Source organism: Carcharhinus amblyrhynchos, chromosome 7 (assembly GCF_965287045.1).
Source record: "Carcharhinus amblyrhynchos chromosome 7, sCarAmb.v2.hapA, whole genome shotgun sequence".
Taxonomy (NCBI): domain Eukaryota; kingdom Metazoa; phylum Chordata; class Chondrichthyes; order Carcharhiniformes; family Carcharhinidae; genus Carcharhinus; species Carcharhinus amblyrhynchos.
The window spans coordinates 31,833,768-31,853,944 of record NC_137330.1 but is presented as its reverse complement, the minus strand read 5'-3'; the positions used below and the strand labels follow the sequence as shown (position 1 = coordinate 31,853,944).

At 42.9% G+C, this 20,177-nt stretch overlaps 2 protein-coding genes across 3 annotated transcripts in view; one reads left to right on the top strand and one right to left on the bottom strand.

The window, feature by feature from the left end:
- The window catches only part of trappc12 (trafficking protein particle complex subunit 12), a 66,758-nt gene extending 50,314 nt beyond the window's left edge, over positions 1-16,444 (bottom strand). The window contains exons 1-2 of one of the 2 annotated variants that reach the window (XM_080192088.1): positions 16,320-16,444; positions 4,134-5,384 (exon numbers count right to left, since the gene is read on the bottom strand). In XM_080192088.1, coding sequence (XP_080048214.1) covers positions 4,134-5,378 — 1,245 coding nt within the window. In that variant the 5' untranslated portion in view covers positions 5,379-5,384; positions 16,320-16,444. Of the gene's footprint in view, positions 1-4,133; positions 5,385-13,314; positions 13,466-16,319 lie in introns of those variants that run through there. The other variant, XM_080192087.1, reaches the window with a different exon arrangement.
- The window catches only part of eipr1 (EARP complex and GARP complex interacting protein 1), a 63,677-nt gene continuing 59,941 nt past the window's right edge, over positions 16,442-20,177 (top strand). Inside the window, exon 1 of the mRNA XM_080192089.1 lies at positions 16,442-16,579. Coding sequence (XP_080048215.1) covers positions 16,538-16,579 — 42 coding nt within the window. The 5' untranslated portion in view covers positions 16,442-16,537. The remainder of the gene's footprint in view (positions 16,580-20,177) is intronic.

The window sequence follows — 20,177 nt, the reverse complement described above, 5'->3', positions numbered from 1 at the left end:
CTCCACCATTAAAAACCTCCTCGACACTTTTTTTTGACCATAGATACAATTCAGTCTTTGGCATCTATTCTTTTATGGATTAACCTTCACTACCACCCCCTCCCTCCACACTGCGCCCCAACCTGACCAACACCAAATGCATTTTGGGACATTATCTGTACTCAAGATGCTGTATAAATGCAAACTGCTGCTCTTTAAACCTCAAGCTTCTACTCCCAAGTGCAAAATCTGCAATTCTGAAGCCCGAAAATATTACCACAGTACACTGCTTTTTCTGGCCTTCACTTTTAGAATACCAAATCAAGTCCAACAATATAAATGTAACAATTATTACATCCAACATATTCACAAAACTCCATGCTATTCATAGGCTCTGGTCAGGGGGAACAATTAAGTGTAGTGATCATCACTAAGGAGGAGGTTCTGGGGAAACTGAAAGGTCTGAAGATGGATAAATCACCTGGACCGGATGGACTACAGCCCAGAGTTCTAAAAGAGATAGCTAAGGAAATTGTGGAGGCACTGCTGGCAATCTTTCAGGAATCACTGGAGGCAAGGAGGGTACCAGAAGACTGAAAAGCAGCTAATGTAACACCACTGTTTAAGAAGGGAGGGAGGCAGCAGATGGGAAATTATAGGCCAGTTAGCCTGACTTTGTTAATTGGCAAGATTTTAGAGTCCATTATTAGAGATGAAATTGCAGAGTACTTGGAAGTGCATGATAAAGTAGGACTGAATTAGCATGGCTTTGTCAAGGGGAGGTCATGTCTAACGAATCTGTTAGAATTCTTTGAGGAGGTAACTAGGAAATTAAATAAAGGAGAAACAGTGGACATGATTTATTTAGATTTCCAGAAGGCCTTTGATAAGGTGCCACACAGGGGACTATTAAATAAGTTTAGTGCCTGTGGTGTTAAGGGTAAGATTTTGGCATGGTGCCTCAGGGACCAGTGCTGGGACCACAACTTTTCACAATAAACATTAACGATTTGTAGGAAGGAACTGAGGCACTGTTGCTAAGTTTGCAGATGATACAAAGATATGTAGAGGGACAGGTAGTATTGAGGAAGGGACGGGGGGAGGTGCTGCAGAAGGACTTGGATACATTAGGAGAGTGGGCAAAGAAGTAGCAGATAGAATACAATGGGGAAAAGTGAGAGATTATGCACTTTGGAAGGAGGAATGGAGGCAAGGCTATTTTCTAAATAGAAAAATGCTTATGAAATCAGTAAAATAAAGGAACTTGAGAATCATTGTTCAAGATTCTCTTAAGGTTAACACGGCAGGTTCAGTTGGCAATTAGGAAAGCAAATGCGATGTTAGCATTCATGCCGAGAAAGCTAGAATACAAGAACAGGGATGTACTTCTAAGGTTGCATAAGGCTCTGGCCAGACCCCATTTGAAATATTGTGAGCAGTATCTAGGGAAGGATATGGTGGCCTTGGAAAAGGTCCGGAGGAAGTTCACAAGAATGATCCCTGGAATGAAGAGCTTGTTGTATGAGGAACAATTGAGGACTCTAGGTCTGTACTCCTTGGAGTTTAGAAGGATGAGGGGGGATCTTTTTGAAACGTACAGGATACTGTGAAGCCTGGATAGAGTACACTTGGAGAGGATGTTTCCTCTAGTAGCAAAAACTAAAATCAGAGGGCACAACTTCAGGCTAAAGGCACGATCCTTTAAAACAGAGATGAGGAGGAATTTCTTCAGCTAGAGAGTGGTGGTGAATCTGTGAAACTCTTTGCTGTAGAAGGCTGTGGAGGTCAGGTCATTGAGTGTCTTTAAGGGAGAGATAGCTTGGTTCTTGATTAATAAGGGGGTCAAGCGTTATGGGAAAAGGCAGGAGAATGACGATGAGAAAAATATCAGCCATGATTGAATGGCAGAGCAGATTCGATGGGCTGAGTGGCCAAATTCTACTCCTATGTCTTATGGTGGATTACTGAACAGCAAGTGGGGTGCACACCTGCAGCCAACCGGACATACTGCGCAAGAAAAATATTTCCATTCCTATCTTCCAGTTGTCCCTAATCTGCTCATTCAACCACAGGGTGTTACCATTTTGCATTAACATACGTATTTTTCAAATTCATTTTATGGGGCAGGGGTGTTGCTGGCTAGGCCAGCATTTGTTTCCTGTCCCTCCATTTCAGAGGGCAGGTGACAGTCAACCACATTGTTGCTAATTTGAAGTCACATATAGACCACACCAGGTAAGGATGGCAGATTTATTTCCTAAAAGGACATTGGTGAACTAGCTGGGTTTTTACCACAAGTGACAATGGTTTCATGGTCATCTTTAGACATTTTAATTCCAGATTTTTATTGATTTCAAATTTCACCATCTGCTATGGTTGAGCCCAGGTCCCCAGATCTTGCCTCGAGTCTCTGGATTACTAGTCCAGTGACAGTGCCATCACACTACCGTCTCTCCAAGTACAATTCCAAGCTCTCCATCTTTCTGTTCACCTTGCATTCATGATCCAAAGCAACTATATTAATCATTTGCCATATTATAATTCTATCCTTCCACAATTTATATCCCATACCCCGAATTACAATGCATCATTTGAACTATGGCTCAAATCAAGATGCTTGTCCCTAAATATATAATTTCCTCTGCTAACATATAATGATATCACTCTTTTCTCAATCAGTATTCCCTCATTTCACTGCTGTTAATTTCTTTCTATATTTCTGTCTACGTTATAGATCTTAAGAATTGAAAACATACAAAAGTCACAGCTCAGAAAGATGTCATTCAGCCTATTATGTCTGCGATGGCCGAAAAATAAAATACTAGCTGCCCATTCTAATCCCACCTTCCTGCACCCGGTCATAGTCGTGCAGGATACAGCACTTCAGGTGCAGATCCATGTACCTTTTAATTGAATTGAGGACTTCTTTTTCCACCATTAATCTGGGCAGCAAATTGCAAACACTCACCACCCTCTGGGTGAAGAACTTTTTCCTCATGTCCCCTCTAATTTTTCCAGCCTTAAGTCTGTGTCCCTGGTAACTAACACTAGGGAAAATACAACATCCCAGTCTACTCTATCTAGGCCCTTCAATCAGATTATCCCTCAGCCTCCTCACTGCACTTTTCAAACCTTGGCAACTTTCCTGTGAGTCTCCTCCTCCAAAACAATTATGCACTTCCTGTCACGGGCCAACCAGAACTGTACACCTGATCTTCCAAATCTTTGTTTCAAGTTATAGCGGACTGCACACTAAAAAGAAATGCTACTGCTTACATATCTTAAGAACTAATTATATGGAATTACAAGATGGAGATCAGTTCTTCAATCTTCAAGTCCTAATATCATATGCTCATTCTGTTCGCATATAACCTTATCCCCTCTTTCAATCACCTCTAATTAATCTTAAATGTTGTCATGGTCCCTACTTCAATCAATAACTCTAGTCGTGCATTCTACAACCTCTCAGCCCCATGTGTTAAAAAAAGTTTCTCCTGTTCTCTGCCCTAAACCTTGACATTTAATCTTACATTGATGTTCCCTTTTTCTAGACCCCTCGATCACTGGAAACTATCTGTTTCTAACTTCAAATAAAAAGTAGGTGCTGGAAAGGCTCACCAGGTTCGGCAGTCTCTATGAATAGAGAAACCGAATTAACGTTTTGCGTTGTGGAAGACTTCTTCTATCTACTTTATCTTGTCCCTTCATTATTTAGGCACAATCAATTTACCCTTCAACACAAACGAACACATTCCTAATTTCAAGTGTTTTATAAAGGTGATTTGATTCCTCTGCTCGGGGCCTGGCAGGGCTGAATACATCTACAGAGAGGTAATTTATTATCAGAAACACAATAAAGCCTCATAATTTCCTTTATGCCATGCAAATTACAGTTAATTGGAAGGATGCAAAGGCGATAATTTGTATGAAGATTTAAGCAACTAACCTAATCTGAAAATAACAAAGACATTATCAAGCTTAAGTGAAAAAACCAGAACACCAGGTTGGCTTCCTTTTACAATTTTTGATATATAGAGCCTAGACTCTCCCCCAAAGAAAGGTTAACTTTTTCCCCAGTAAAATACAAGTCCAGAACCGATTCTGGATGTCACAAATGTGGCAAAATTAAATAATACAAACAAAAACTGACTAACCTGGACATTGTCAAACTTCAGGCCCGGCATGGTCAGTTTCTCCTTTTCTATAAAAACTGTGTTGTATTGCTGGGTAGCTACGGAGATGAGAATTTTTCTAGTTTGCTCAGATGGAAGCCAAGCATCATACCGCCTGTCTATCTCACTCATGTTTAATGCTGTTGCAAAGGGATCATCACTTCCTGCAAATGCAGCTTGGAGCTGGGAAAAGGGCTTGGGTGACAGGGATGATGTTGCAGATAAAGGTGTGATATCACTTCCTATGATAAAAGATTGGCTTGTGCCAGTCTGTGGACTGGCCATCCCAGTAGAAGAAAGCGAGGACAATCTGTCAGGCACCGAAGCACTGGCATTTGGATTACTAACAGAAATGAAAGAAGTCGATGTAAAGGAGTCAAAAAATTCGGCTGCTGATGAACTTGAACTGCCATCATCTGTGAAAAACTTGCTTAGGCTAGGACTAGGGTGAACCCCAAATAATAGAGGTTTACTAGGAGTATCAACAATTGTCCCAAAGCTCGGAGATTTTACCATCTGAGGTTCATAACCATCTGCTTTCAAAGGAGTGTGAACCTGGGCTTTAGACTGATTGTCTTGACTGAAAATGGTGCACACGGGCAGAGGCTCACCCTTGGGCAATTGAGTGGTAACTGGGATCAGGGTCTCCTTTTCCTGCATTTCTGAATCAGCCTGATTTGCTGACCCATTTTCAAGACTTTCATTTGTTACTTGATGCTCTTTTTCTGACTTGACTGCTAGTTCCAGATTTTGGGAGGCAGACATTACATCTTGTGTTGGAGTCTTCTCACCATCATCATATACTACAGAACTTGCAGGCTCACTGTCTTCAGAAGAAGTCTCTTTATAATCCTTGTTTTCTGAATCCACTGCCTGGACATCACCACAACCAATCTCTAAAGCCTCTTCACAGTCATGTAGGATTGCTAGATCCCCTGCATCACCCTCACTATTACTAGGTGAATCAGATATTATTACACTCTCCATCATCTGATCATTAAGCTTATCCATAAGATTCACCGGACAAGCATCAGATATTTTATCTGTAGGCTCAGGAATGAATGCACCTGCACCTAGGTCAATGTTTTCTGTTTCAAAAAGCAATTGCTGTTGCTGAGTCTGAGATTCTTGCAGCAGTGTGGTCACATTCTCTTCATTGTTAATCTCCTCATCAATGTGAAACGTCATGGTATCAGTAACCTCAGAGTCCAGTTGAAGATTTTCCATCTTTTCCTGCAACCAAAATTCATAAGTTTAATAATTGTCCATAAAATCCTGCTGTGACCAACTAATTCCACAAACACAACAGGGTGGCTCACATTTTGCAGTCAGTGGCTAAATGGTGACACTCGCCACTGGCCTTGATGAAAACTGCCCAGAAAGGCAGATAATCTCTGTACTAGAGATTTCACCTTTCCTGACATTAAATTTGATTAAGATTATAACCGTAGGGGATTGCCAGCATCCAGCAGATGAAGCAGCCGATCACACCAAATAATTTGCACAGACAGCAAGAAAAGTGTACCGATTATCCTTAATTTTTAGTCATTTTACGAACAGCAAATTGAAGATTGAGACATACACATGGAATTAAGGTAAAAACAGAAATACAAAACAAACTTAAAACCTTATGAATTATTTTCATAATTGAGAAGTGTAATATTTCACAATATAAAACTAGTTTCACATTGTCAGATGGTTAGTTCAACAGTATTAATTACTTAGTACACGGTTTAAAACCCAGTTGCAGCATATTGAACAAGGCAGAACTTGCTTTGCAGTGGCAGTGGCTAGGGGTATTACAGCCAAATGAGTGTGAAAAGGAATATTTGTGTTGATTCAAGTCATTCTAAAAATTTCCATTTGCAGGGACTTCAACAACACATGCCTGTCAAGGATTGCAGAATCACTGACAGCAACCTCTGGATTTTCAGATTTAACTGTGGATGCTAGAAATTACTGTCAGTTTCACAATTGAAATGACAGTAAACACTGACAGTTTTGCTGTCATTACAATTGCAAAATCCAGACAATTTACATTTGTATCATGAGCCCAGCCCAAATTGGCATCTTGAGATTGACTAACTTATAAAATAACACTTTATTGGAAGATATTCCCTTTTGCCCTCTACAAATGTCACATTGCACCAATAAGCCTCATTGGATTACAACTGCTCTAAATTCACCCTGTTAAACAAAATGATCTTTCCTCCTTGCCTTGTGTCACTCCGCATGAAAACATGAGTTGACGACAATATCATGATATTGCTTGTTGCTCAATATGCAACAATGTCCCATGTTGACATACATTCTAATTTCCTCCCTTTTGTTTGGGGGGTGTGGATGGGTGGGTGGCAGCTGCTGGGGAGAGGGAGGGAGGGAGGGGGTAAATGGATGAAAGAAAAGTCTTTAAGAGGAACAGATAGCTAATCACATTCCTTGGGAGTTTCCTTTCATATTCCTGCAGATACCAGGCAGCAGTAGCAGATTTTATAGGTGCTAACTGATGCACTATACTGCCAAAGTACTGCTGAATATTGTTACCAGAATATTGGACATCAGCTGATCTGATGTTTAGATATACCACTACATGCTTTCAAAACTGCAGGCAGAACAAACACCTTGGCACAACAGACAGTTTGTTTAATACCCCTCAGCTACAATTCATTGCAACATTTTTGCCCCATCAGTTTTATTACTTGGCAGCTGGAAATTTGTTAAATATCTAAAAACCCAGGTACTAAAGGACTTGGCATGACCACAGATGTTAATTACTGAACAAACCAAATATACTTTTTTTTTGTATTTTGTAAATGAGAAGAAAATACACTGACCTCAGCAACAAGAAGTCCAGTAAAAGATTTATTAACAAGAAGAAAATTTAAGCACACAAGATTACAGTTAAAAAATAGTCTTATAAAATGCCCCCCAAAGGACTTCCACCTGGATCAGGCCCACAAGCAAACTCCTTTGAGATAACCCTTTTTGATGTTTAACCATAAAAAGCAAGTAATAATACCAGAGGTAAAACTGTTGTCACTTTACTAAAAGGTGTATCATGTGACCTCTCTCAAACTCTCTTCCAATCTGCGATGAAATCCGAGAAACTTTAGAACAAAACTGCTTTTATCAACTGAGACTTTTCTGGCTTGGCTAGATGGCTGATTCAAACTCCACCTAGCCCTGAGCTGCTTCCGGGAGTCCTTCCTCACAAAGCTATCAACAAATGAGCTCAACATCGTTCCCTGGATATTCTCTCTCTCCCCCCCCCCCACCCTCCATCTTGCATTCCTTTGTCCTCAGCTTTAATCCCTCAACTCTTCGAGACACAATGTCTCCAGGAACCTTTCCCTTGTTTTTTTTATTTGTGGGACATGAGCGTTACTGGCTGGCCAGCATTTATTTTAAGATATCTCACAACACAAGGTTAAAGTCCAACAGGTTTATTTGGTAGCAAAAGCCATTAGCTTTTGGAGCGCTGCTCCTTCGTCAGATAAGTGGGAGTTCTGTTCACAAACAGGGCATATAAAGACACAAACTCAATTTACAAATAATGGTTAGAATGCGAATCTTTACAGGTAATCAAATCTTAAAGATACAGACGATGTGAGTGGAGAAAGGGTTAAATACAGGTTAAGAGATGTGCATTGTCTCCAGCCAGGGCAGTTAGTGAGATTTTGCAAGCTCAGGCAAGTTGTGGGGGGGGGGTTACAGTTAGTGTGACATGGACCCAAGATCCTGGTTGAGGCCGTCCTCCACATCAGCATTTATTGCCCATCCCTAATTGTCCTTGGGAGGGCAGTTGAGGGTCAACCACATTGCTGTGGCTATGGAGTCACATGTTGGCCAGGCCAGGTAAGGATGGCAGATTTCCTTCCCTAAAGGGCATGAGAGAACCACATGGGTTTTTCTGACAATTGACACATGCACATTCACACACACAGATTCTTGTAGATACTGTTGTATGAAAAAATAGCTTGCTGTACAGGAAGTATAGATCAGAAGGTTTATGCTCTTAATCCACTCATGAGTCAGGTGTTAATATCAAGTGGGTTTCTGAGCTTCATAAATTGAGCACGAAAGCAGGAAAGTTATGCCAAACCTTCATATAGCTCTGGTTAGATCAAGCTAGTGCATAGCATCCATTCTTGGCTATCACACTTAAAGTAGTATGTGCAGGCCCTTGACTGGATGCAGAGATTTGGTTCCAAGAATGAGTGATTTTAGCAGCAAGGTTAGGGTGGAGGTGTTGCGCTGTTCTCCATGGAGAAGAAAGGACTGAGGGGGGATTCAACAGAGATGCACAACATTGCTGCAGACTTAGATAAGGGAGGCAAAGGAAAGTTGTTCTCGTTAGCTGATGATAACACAAATGATTTGATAAGAAAACTGGATGGGCACTTGATGGAATAAACTTGCGAGGAAATGGGGACACAACAAGGGAACGAGGTTTGCATGAAATGCTCTCCAGGCAAGCATGGCCTCAATGAACCAAATGGCCTCTTTCTGTGCTGTAATGACGCGATAACATTTTGGCTGGCTAGTTTATGACTTAGAATTAGTAAGATGGTCACTAACATTTATTTTAAAACTATAAGACAGCCAATTACAATTCCAAATATACACATGCCATGATGGAATATCGTGGTACACTGGAAATGGATCTAATGTACCATTATAAAAATTATATAACCTACAACCAGTAGCTCCTTACATACTTTGCTCAAAATTTAGGCCATTCCAATTCAATAAATAATGTTGAAATAATTGTCATGTGAAATAAGTAGTCTTTCCTTATTTGTCAAATAATTGCATCAAACTTTTGTTACTTGATTATGTAGGATTTTCAAAGACTTATGAGCCTTAAACCTAGCTTTCCACAATAAAAATAAAGTATCCAATAATATTGTACCTTTCAATATTTAAAATATTAATAACCTCCCTTGGTTTAAAGATACTAAGAATGAACAGACTTCCATTATTTTATTACACCCTTTCTAATCAATCTTACTTGGTGGTTCACTGTTTACTTCCTTCTAGCCCTTTGGCTTGAAAAACACTAACAATTTGGAGCAAGTCAGCCCAAGATATATTTTCACAACTCAAGTAGAGCTGACAAAAGATGTTTGAACTTGAATGGCTTCTTTCTGGGACCAGATTAAGCTGTTTCACAAAGCATAAAGGTAATGTCGCCATAGTCCCAGATGACTTTTGAGGGAGAGAACTGACTGGTGGTGATTTAACCTGAGAATCACTGCACCTCAGGCAACTAGCAAGGCTGAGAAGGTGGGCCCTCATGAATAATACAGGAATTGAACCCACACAGTTTGCATCGCTCTGCATCACTAACTAGCTATCCAGACTACCGAGCTATAGCTTTCATCTAAAAACTGCAAGGACAATCCAATTAATACTCCTTAGCAATTGCGTCTTAAAGGCAATGGGTTTTTAAAGATAAACAGAATTGGCAACATAGGCACATTATGAATTGATACTTTCTATCTACATCTATTTCCTCATATTGCTGGATCATGTTCAGAAAATGAATGAAGACTCTCTAACCATCTACATTTGCATAAGGTTTTTGTTACACGAATCATGTAGAGAAATCACAGGGGTAAGCTCATGCCATAGATACACCTTACTTTCAATCAGGATTAATCTCAATTTTGTTGTCTGTGTCTCTCAAAACAATTTTTACTCTAGTTTTGGAAAGGAGGAAAGAGGCAAGAGTATTTCAAAATAAATTTGGAGCAATTTTTCACTCTCAACATTGTTTCTTTTACAAGCTGCAGAGCAAAAAGCTGATTCCAAGCAAGAGGGGGTTGCAAACAGATTACAATGCGTCGCAGAAACCCAAGACCTGAAATACCAATTCACAGTTAATATTTACAAGACCCTTTATATATATCGCCCAACTCCCCAAGGGACCCAAACAAAAACTAAGCGTATTATCCCTTACCCTGCTGACAAGGCAATTCTAATTCCATCACATGAAAAATCTTGGAACAAAAACTTACGAGCTTTTTTGCTGGGGTAAGAAAACTTTAGTGACCAGGAAATAGACATTCCATAATTTCTGATATCAAAAAGTGTCAATTTCCAGATATAGTAATAACAAAATCTGCAATGTTTATCGGGTAAAGCATAACAGAGTACCTAGCAATTACTTCCACTGGTCAGGAAATGTTCTTGAATGTACCAATAGCTCCAAAATAAAGCATTCACACCATAACCTTAAGCTCTCAACACAATTATTTCACTTATGTTTTTAAAAACTGCACCCCAATTTCACCTAATATCAATTTACATCTTTATTTCAAGTTAACAGTTCACTCATATTTCACCTGGTGTAAACAATGTCAACAGCTAAAGAATATGGATTTCTAAGAATGTAGTGTAGTTTAGAAAAGATTATCTATCTACATTCTTAATATATTCACCCATCACCCTCTGTGTACCAATTGATATTGGCTTCTAGACCAGCCATGTCTTGCATTTTAAAACTCTCACTTTCATATTCAAGTCCCTCTGCGGCTTGCCCTCTTCCCTGCAACCTTCTCAAGATTTCCGATTTCCATCATTATTTTGGTAGCTGTCTCTCCAGCTGTCCAGACCCTGAGCTCTGGAATTATCTCCCTAAATCCTTCTTCCATTTTAAGTAGCTCCTTAAACCATCTTTGACCAAGGTTTTGGTCATCTATCCTACTATCTGTCTTTGTGACTAAGTGTCAAATATTGTCTGATAATACTGCCGATGGTTGCCTTGGGATGTTTTTACTATATTAGAAGGTATCATATAAAAATATTAGAGTCCATGCATCTCAATCTTGAAATATTTCAAGTCTCTTGTCAGGCACATAGAAAGGAGATGTTTAGAAGTAGCATTAGAGTACATGAAATCATGACACTCTTCCTTGATAATGTTGGAAGCAACCTTCAAGAAAAATGGCACTGAGCATTTCTTCCTGAACTGATCCAATCAAAACTTTCAGATAAGATAGAAAAATAAGCACCCTAGTTAACATGTAAACTTTTGAGTTTTTCATTCCTTGGTGTAGGGAATGCTGACACTAATTATGCTCCTCATAATAACACATTTAGGCCAAATGCAGTGGAGGTTCAAAAGTAAAGAATATGGGAAAATCTCAGTAGGTTTCACAGCATCTGTGGGGAGACAGTAGAGCCAATGTTTCAAGTCTTTGTCAAAGCTGATGATGGGTTATCCAGATTCGAAACATCGGCTCTATTCTCTCTCTACAGATGCTGTCAGATCCGCTGAGATTTTCCAGCAATTATTGTTTTTTTTTTCTGATTCCAGCATCCACAGTATTTTGCTTTTATCTAGGTAGAAGTTCTCTTCCTGAAGGCAATAAACAGTGAACCCACTGAGCTTTTAACAATAATCTGGCAGTTTTCATATTCACTCCTGGTACCAGACCACTAATTACCAGTTTTATTGAATTAAGTTTCACAACCTAGTAATGTGGGATTTGAACTGTCAACCTCTGGGTTACCAGTCCAGTAACATAACCACTGCACTACTGTACCCAGGTTATGTCTTTTACAAATATTAATTATCAGGCAATTCAATTTTCAATCTCTTAATTTCCCCAGACACATTTCAATCCACACAATTTATTTCTTTTGTGTTAATTGCATTTGAGTCTGCAATTTAAATCAAATTCAATTCTGAAACAGAATAAGATGACATTAAAATATCACATAAATAATTCACAACATAGTGCTCCTGATCTTTGGCCATTGAATACATCACTGAATGTGATTAAAGAAATGGCACTTTTGACTATTCACCTACTGACTTGTGCGAGGAGGGATGCACTTGCACTGAAGGCAGTTCAAAAAAAGTTCACTCAGCTGATTTCTGGGATAAGTGGTTTCTGGGATTTCATTTTATGACGAAAGGCTGAGCAGGTTTGGCCTATGCCCAGTGGAGTTTTATTTAAATTCAGTTGAAGGATGGGAATGTTGCTGGCTGGGACATTTGTTGCCCATCCCTAACTGCCTTCCATTTTACAGGACATTTATGATCAAGCACATTGCTGTGGGTCTGAAGTCACATGCAGGCCAGTCCAAGTAAGGATGATAGATTACCTTCCCTAAAAGGATATTAGTGAACCAGATGGGTTTTTATGACAATCGACAATGGTTTCATGGTCATCGTTAGACTTTTGATTCCAGCTTTTTTTATTGAATTCAAATTTCACCATGTAGGCATTTGAACCAGGGTCCTCAGATCCAGTCTCTGGATTATGGTCATGACAACACTACTATGCCACTGGATTACTAATCCAGTGACAATACCATTACGCCACTGCCTCCCCTTCAGAAGAGATGGTCTTATTGATACAAATAAGATTCCAAGAGTCCTTGACATGCTGGAAGAATGTTCCCTCTTGTACTGGAATTATGGGGCAGTTTAAAAATGGGTCTCTTGTTTAAGATAGAGATAAGGAGAAATTTCTATTCTCTAAAGATTGTTAGTTGATAGAATTCTCTTCCACTAAGAGCAGGTATTTGAATTTGTTCAAGGCTGACTTAGTCATATTTTTGATTGACAATGGTGTGAAGGGTTATGGGACACAGGCAAAAAAGTGGAGTTAAGGCCACAATCAAATCAGTCAGGATCTTACTGAATGTGGGAGCATGCGCAATGGGCTGAATGGCTATGCCTGCTCCTATTTCTTATAATCCTAATATTGGTAACAACATACTTCTTGTGTAGTGCCAGCACAGTTGCTACTCTCCTATTGCTCGGTACAGGGAAATTCAGAAAACAAAAAGCAGAACAGAGAGGGGAATACAAATAAGTACATTTGGCAGATTATCCAATGCATAATCAGTAACACCCTAATCAAATACACCTTACATTATTTTAAACAAATGTTATATAACATTAGTTTAAAATAAAGCAATCCACACAAGGAACATTCAAAATGGCACAACTGGAACTTCATATAACAGCATAACTGTCATACCAAGCTAAGATTTTTTTAAAACAAGGTTGTAATAGACTATAATTATTTTGCTGAAATTTGGAGGATTATTTTAGATGCCATCTGTTTGTAAAATCACATGTGCTCAAAGGTCACCTCTCAGACTTTGTCCTAGGTCTGTGACTCCAGTACCTTCTCAAACACACCTGTAGGATTGCCTACCAGCCACAGTGGAGGAATATTTTCAAAACAGGATGGCGAATGGTTTGGAGAGAAACCTTCAGCTGCTGGTGTTCCCAGTTACATGCTGCCCTTGTCCTTCTAGATGACGGTGATCGTGGGTTTGGAAGGTGTTGTCTAAGGAGATTTGGTGCGTTCTGAACTTTGCAATAGATATAAAATTTGATGAAGAATGAGGGGAGATCTCATTGAGACGTATAAGATGATGAATGGGATGGATAGGATGGAGGTGGAGAGACTCTTTCCGCTCAGAAAGGACAGTAGGACTAGGGGGCACAGCCTCAAGATAAAGGGGGGGGCGGTTTAGAACGGAGTTGAAGAGGAACTTCTTCACTCAAAGGGTGGTGAATCTCTAGAATTCTCTGCCCGTTGAAGTGGTGGAGGCTGCCTTGCTAAATATTTTTAAGACGCGGGTTGATAGGTTTTTGATAAGAGAGGGGATTAAGGGTTATGGGGACAGGGCAGGAATGTGGAACTGAACCACGACAGATCAGCCATGATCTTATTGAATGGCGGGGCAGGCTCGAAGGGCTGGATGGCCTACTCCTGCTCCTATTTCTTATGTTCTTACCCAACCAACATGGGAGCCTTCTACAACATACATAGTTGATCCATGGGAGACAGGCAGCATACACACCAGTTCTTGAAGTTAGAGCGGAAGATTAAAGCCCCAGATAGCTCAAGGCAAGATTGTGGAAATAGTATGGTGAAAATGGAAAATTGAACAGCTTTTCAAACTCTATCTGGAAAGGGATAGATCACCAGATGGACTTATGGTCCGGAAGCCAGTCATCTCCTAGACAGACGCCTCAGTGTCCACCCACCTCCCATCACAGAAATCAGCAGCAACAGCCAGGCCACGGCTGTCTCCTACCCTGAGCATCCCAACCTCACACTGGTCCAATCCCAGTTTGAAACCACAGCTTCCAGCCCTGGTTTATCTTTAGTTACGTTGAAGTTAACAGCAATATTGGGAGAATGGGTAAAGGATTGCGGGAATCTTTGTTGTACGGAACTTTGGGGGTGATTGTGGGGGGAGAAATTGGAAGACAAAATGGGAGGAATTTGAGAGTTGATGGGGTTGGGATGGCAAGATGAAGTTGGGCCATGAGGTGTTGAGGGGTCACATGGTGGGGTGGGGGCACACAGGGTTTGAGGCTGGGCTGTGGAAGGTTTGAGGGATTGGTGTGATGGAGAACAGGGTATGGGGGGGGCAGGGGATTGGTGGGGGTTGAGGTGGGGGGGACAGGGGATTGGTGGGGGTTGAGGTGGGGGGGACAGGGGATTGGTGGGGGTTGAGGTGGGGGGGACAGGGGATTGGGGGGGGTTGAGGTGGGGGGGACAGGGGATTGGGGGGGGTTGAGGTGGGGGGGACAGGGGATTGGGGGGGGTTGAGGTGGGGGGGACAGGGGATTGGGGGGGGTTGAGGTGGGGGGGACAGGGGATTGGGGGGGGTTGAGGTGGGGGGGACAGGGGATTGGGGGGGGTTGAGGGGGGGGGGGACAGGGGATTGGGGGGGTTGAGGTGGGGGGGGACAGGGGATTGGGGGGGGTTGAGGTGGGGGGGGACAGGGGATTGGGGGGGTTGAGGTGGGGGGGGTTGAGGTGGGGGGGGACAGGGGATTGGGGGGGGTTGAGGTGGGGGGGGACAGGGGATTGGGGGGGGTTGAGGTGGGGGGGGACAGGGGATTGGGGGGGGTTGAGGTGGGGGGGGACAGGGGATTGGGGGGGGTTGAGGTGGGGGGGGACAGGGGATTGGGGGGGGTTGAGGTGGGGGGGGACAGGGGATTGGGGGGGGTTGAGGTGGGGGGGGACAGGGGATTGGGGGGGGTTGAGGTGGGGGGGGACAGGGGATTGGGGGGGGTTGAGGTGGGGGGGACAGGGGATTGGGGGGGGTTGAGGTGGGGGGGGACAGGGGATTGGGGGGGGTTGAGGTGGGGGGGGACAGGGGATTGGGGGGGGTTGAGGTGGGGGGGGACAGGGGATTGGGGGGGGTTGAGGTGGGGGGGGTTGAGGTGGGGGGGGACAGGGGATTGGGGGGGGTTGAGGTGGGGGGGACAGGGGATTGGGGGGGGGTTGAGGTGGGGGGGACAGGGGATTGGGGGGGTTGAGGTGGGGGGGACAGGGGATTGGGGGGGGTTGAGGTGGGGGGGGTTGAGGTGGGGGGGGACAGGGGATTGGGGGGGGTTGAGGTGGGGGGGACAGGGGATTGGGGGGGGTTGAGGTGGGGGGGACAGGGGATTGGGGGGGGTTGAGGTGGGGGGGACAGGGGATTGGGGGGGTTGAGGTGGGGGGACAGGGGTTTGGGAGGGGTTGAGGTGGGGGGGGATGGGGGGGATGGGGGGGTTGAGGTGGGGGGGGATGGGGGGGTTGAGGTGGGGGGGGGGATGGGGGGGTTGAGGTGGGGGGGGGATGGGGGGGTTGAGGTGGGGGGGGATGGGGGGGTTGAGGTGGGGGGATGGCGGGGTTGAGGTTGGGGGGGGTTGAGGTGGGGGCGGAGATGGGGGGGGGACTGGGGGATTGAGGTGGGTGGGGTATTGAGGTGGGGGGGGTCTGGGGATGGGGGGGGACTGGGGGATGGGGGGGGGACTGGGGGATGGGGGGGGGACTGGGGGATGGGGGGGGGACAGGGGACTGGAGAGTTGAGGTGGGGGGGACAGGGGATTGGGGGGGTTGAGGTGGGGGGACAGGGGTTTGGGAGGGGTTGAGGTGGGGGGGGATGGGGGGTTGAGGTGGGGGGGATGGGGGGGTTGAGGTGGGGGGATGGCGGGGTTGAGGTTGGGGGGGTTGAGGTGGGGGGGGGGACTGAGGTGGGGGGGGGGGTCTGGGGATGGGGGGGGACTGGGGGATGGGGGGGGACTGGGGGATGGGGGGGGTCTGGGGATGGGGGGGGACAGGGGACTGGAGGGTTGAGGTGGGGGCTGCGGTAGGTTAAGGTTCGTGCCCTCCTGACTCCCACTCGCGCTCCTCACCTGACGTCGCCCCAATTGTTCCGTCACTGCGGAGATCTGCGCCTGCGCTGTGTGGACCGGAAGTGGCCGGACGGGAAGCCGCGCGGCCCCGTTCCGCGAGACTCGAAATCTTCCACCGGGCGAGGGGCGGAACAGGTCTGTTTGTCGTTGTTTTCTCCGTTTGACTAGTTTTCTTTCTAAAAAAGAAAGGCGAGTCGTTTGTTGAGAAACAAGAGAAGATGGAAGACGACGCCCCCGTCATTTATGGGCTTGAGTTTCAGGTAGGGGGCTTTTTATTCCGAGAAAGAGAATGATAAAGGTTAGGATGTCGGACAGGTGTTGTGGGGACAACATGCAACGTCCCCAGGCAGGGCCAGTCATTCAGGGGCTGCTGAATGTGTCCGTCAGCCTCTGTTGATCCGGAGTCTGCCCACCTGCGGATAGATGCACAATGTTTCAAGAATGATCACTTTAAATCCACACCTAACTGAAAAGGTGTAATCATACAAGAAAAAAAAACAAGATAAAAGGTCATAATAGCCAGCAAGTTTTTCCAATGACTCAAACCTTCACCAATGTCTTTTTTATTCCAAAAACACATTGGATTGCTTCATGCATGGTGCTATAGTGGTTGGCATTGCTGCCCCACAGCGCCAGGGACCCAGGTTCGATTCTCGGCTTCGGTCATGTGCAGAGTTTGCACGTTCTCCCCATGTCTGTTCGGGTTTCCTCCAAGTGATCCACAGTCCGAAAGATGTGCTGGTTATGTGCGCTGGCCATGCAGTGCATCAGTGTACCCAAACAGGTGCTGGAGTGAGGTGACGAGGGGCTTTTCACAGTAACTTCATTGCAGTGTTAATGTAAGCTTACTTATGATGCTAATAAATTTTAAAAATCACACAGAACTTTGCATAGAACTATTATCGCTGCAAAAATTAAAAGATTATGGGCAGCATGATGGAACTGCTGCCTCACACACCAGGGACCTGAGTTCACTTCCAGTCTCAGGTGACTGTGTGGAGTTTGCATATTCTCCCTGTGTCTGCACGGTTTTTGTCTGGGTGCTCCGGTTTCTTCCCACACTCCAAACGTGTGTGGTTATGTTGATTGGCCATGCTAAAAGAAACTGCCAGTTAGTGTTAGGGCGATTAGCAGGGTAAATACCTGGTGTTATTTGGGTAGATGGTATTGTTGTTGGTGCAGATTTGATGGGCCGATTGGTCTCTTGCACTGCAGCGATTCTGTGGGGTAAATTTCATGACCACCTCTGGGATAAGAATCTAGCTTCAGAAATGTGCAGGCAGATGGGATGCAGACAATGAATAACTTTCCTGATAGTACGACACATTCTGCAACTATTCTCTGCACCTGCAATGTAAACTTTTGTGTCAATCATAGCTCAGTAGCTAGCACTATTACCTCTTTGACCCAGTTGAACACAAAAATCAAGGCTGATACACGAGTACAGAGCTGAGGATATGCTGTTCTGTCAGAAGTGCAGTCTTTTGGATGAAATTTTAAACGTACATGTGAATGTACGAATTTGGAGCAGGACTTTGGTTTCTCAAGTCTGCTTGGTTTGATAAGATGCGATCTCAAGACACAATGTTGAAAATGAGCAGGGAAGCTATCCACACTGTCCTGGCCAATGTTTCTCCCTAAACCAACATCACAAAAACAGCTTATCTGCTCTTTAATACTTTGCTATGTTTAAGATCTTGCTGTGCATCACAACAGTGGCTATACTTCAAAAGTATTTGGTTGAGGAATCAGGCATTTAGTGTTGTGAAAAGTGCTATATAAATGCAAGTCTTTTTTCTGATAATGCATTATGTTTGGAGCACTGTCTGGTGATTATTTAAGTGTTAATTCACAATATTTTCAATGTTTGGATTGATTAACACACCATTTAATACAGGAACTTTGATCAGTTTATTTGCTCCACCCAACCCTGTCCACTATGAAGCTAATTCCTCCACCAAGGTACTGAGCAACTGGCCAGTGTGTTTAAGCTTTCCTTCTAGCTTGGAATCTTCTGCATTTTTTTGGTCATAAATGCACTTCACAACCTGCTCCTGGATCTTAAATGTAGGCCAAAGTAAATTTGTCTTGCCAGCTTGGAAGTTCTGAGGCATGAGGAGAAATATTTATATGTATGTCAACAACAACTTGCATTTATACACCCCAAAATGCTTCACAAGAACTTTAGATCACTTTAATTTCATGCACCATTAGCTCAACTTACACTGGGACAAAAATACTTTATCCCTTCTCGATGAGGGCAGGCTAAATTTAGCATTTATCGGTGCCTTCAGTCACTGATATGAATCAATAAATGCCTATTGTACTTTCCAATCAGCGTTAAGTTGTGATCTTTCTTAAGCTGTGCAAAACCAAAATACCCATTTGCTAGTCTCCACCATATATGATTGGTTAGCCATTGTTTAAGATGTTGAGTAGAGCGTGTTATGCCCCTGGCTTGATAGCAATTCTGAGTGTCAAAATTAATGGAACATATTCCATTGACTTCTTTAGGCCCAAATTCACCCGGAGGTCTAATACACTGAAATTGAAAATCTACTACAAAAACATTGGAACTGGCAATGAAAATGGAAGACTGCTTTGGAAATAAAATTGTCTTGTGATGATTTTAATTCATTTGCATGACAGAGGGGTGCCACCACTTGTACCAATGACACTCTGTTAATCAAGAATTTTGAACTAAATGTGATAACATTTCTGTGTATATTCTACATTTCACTGAAGTGCATCCTGAGTCAGAGTGCATTTGTTTGGTGTATTCCACTATTGGTTATCCTTGTGATGTGACACATTCATGATAAACCTGAAAGTGTACTTCTGAATTAAATACATTAAATGTTAATGTAACTTTTGGTTCTGTTACATTTTGATACTTTGTATGATTTCCTGTGTAGCAAAATATTTTAGTCTAGACTTTTAGGATAATTAGTCGAAACCTTAAATCTCACCATTTAGAGCAAGATTCTAAGCAAAGGAGCTTTGTTTGCAACTGGAGGAATGTATATAGAGTCCACAATGTTCCTACTTTTCCAAAGAATCATACTACACAGAAGGCAACCATTCTGCCTATCATACCTGTGCTATCACTTTGCAAGAACTGTCCAATTAGTCCCACTCCTCTGTTTTGCCGTCCTGCAAAGTTTTCTTTTTCAAGTATATACCCCATTACTTATTGAAAGTTATTCTATTTTTGAAAGTCACTTCTTTGATATTCTTGAAGGTAATTATCATTTTTATGGAAGAAGTTATTGAACATATCAAAAACATTATTGATGTTTTAGAAAAAGCATTAGTTCTAATGGCAGGATGGAGGCTTTCAACTCCCTTCTAATAATTACAATGGATTATTTTCCTAAATGCTCATAAATATTTCTGTTAACTATCTAATTAAAAGTAATCTGTTTAGCAAGTTCCTGAGGAATGCAGAAAAATGCCAAAGTGTTTCACAAAAGCAAGATTTCGAATCACGAGTTCTTGATTGGCTCAAATGTTGTCCATCCATCCATTTCACTATATTATAAAGATAATAATCCATCCCAATTTTCTAGCTGTTACACTTCAAGAAATAAGAAGCAAAACCTTATTTGATGGAGAAGACAAAATTTGGCAATCTTTCTGTCACCTTCCAATCGCACTTAGCTTCTAAAATAAATTATGATCATGATCTCTAATTATAGAGCACTTTTAAACAACTTAAGGTACTTCACAAGAGCATCATTAAACAAAAGAATGATACGGATCCACACATGATCCACGAGGACAGGTGACCAAAAGCTGAATCAAAGAATTAGGTTTAAGAAATGTCTTGAAGGGGAGAGAGAGGCAGCATAGTTTCCT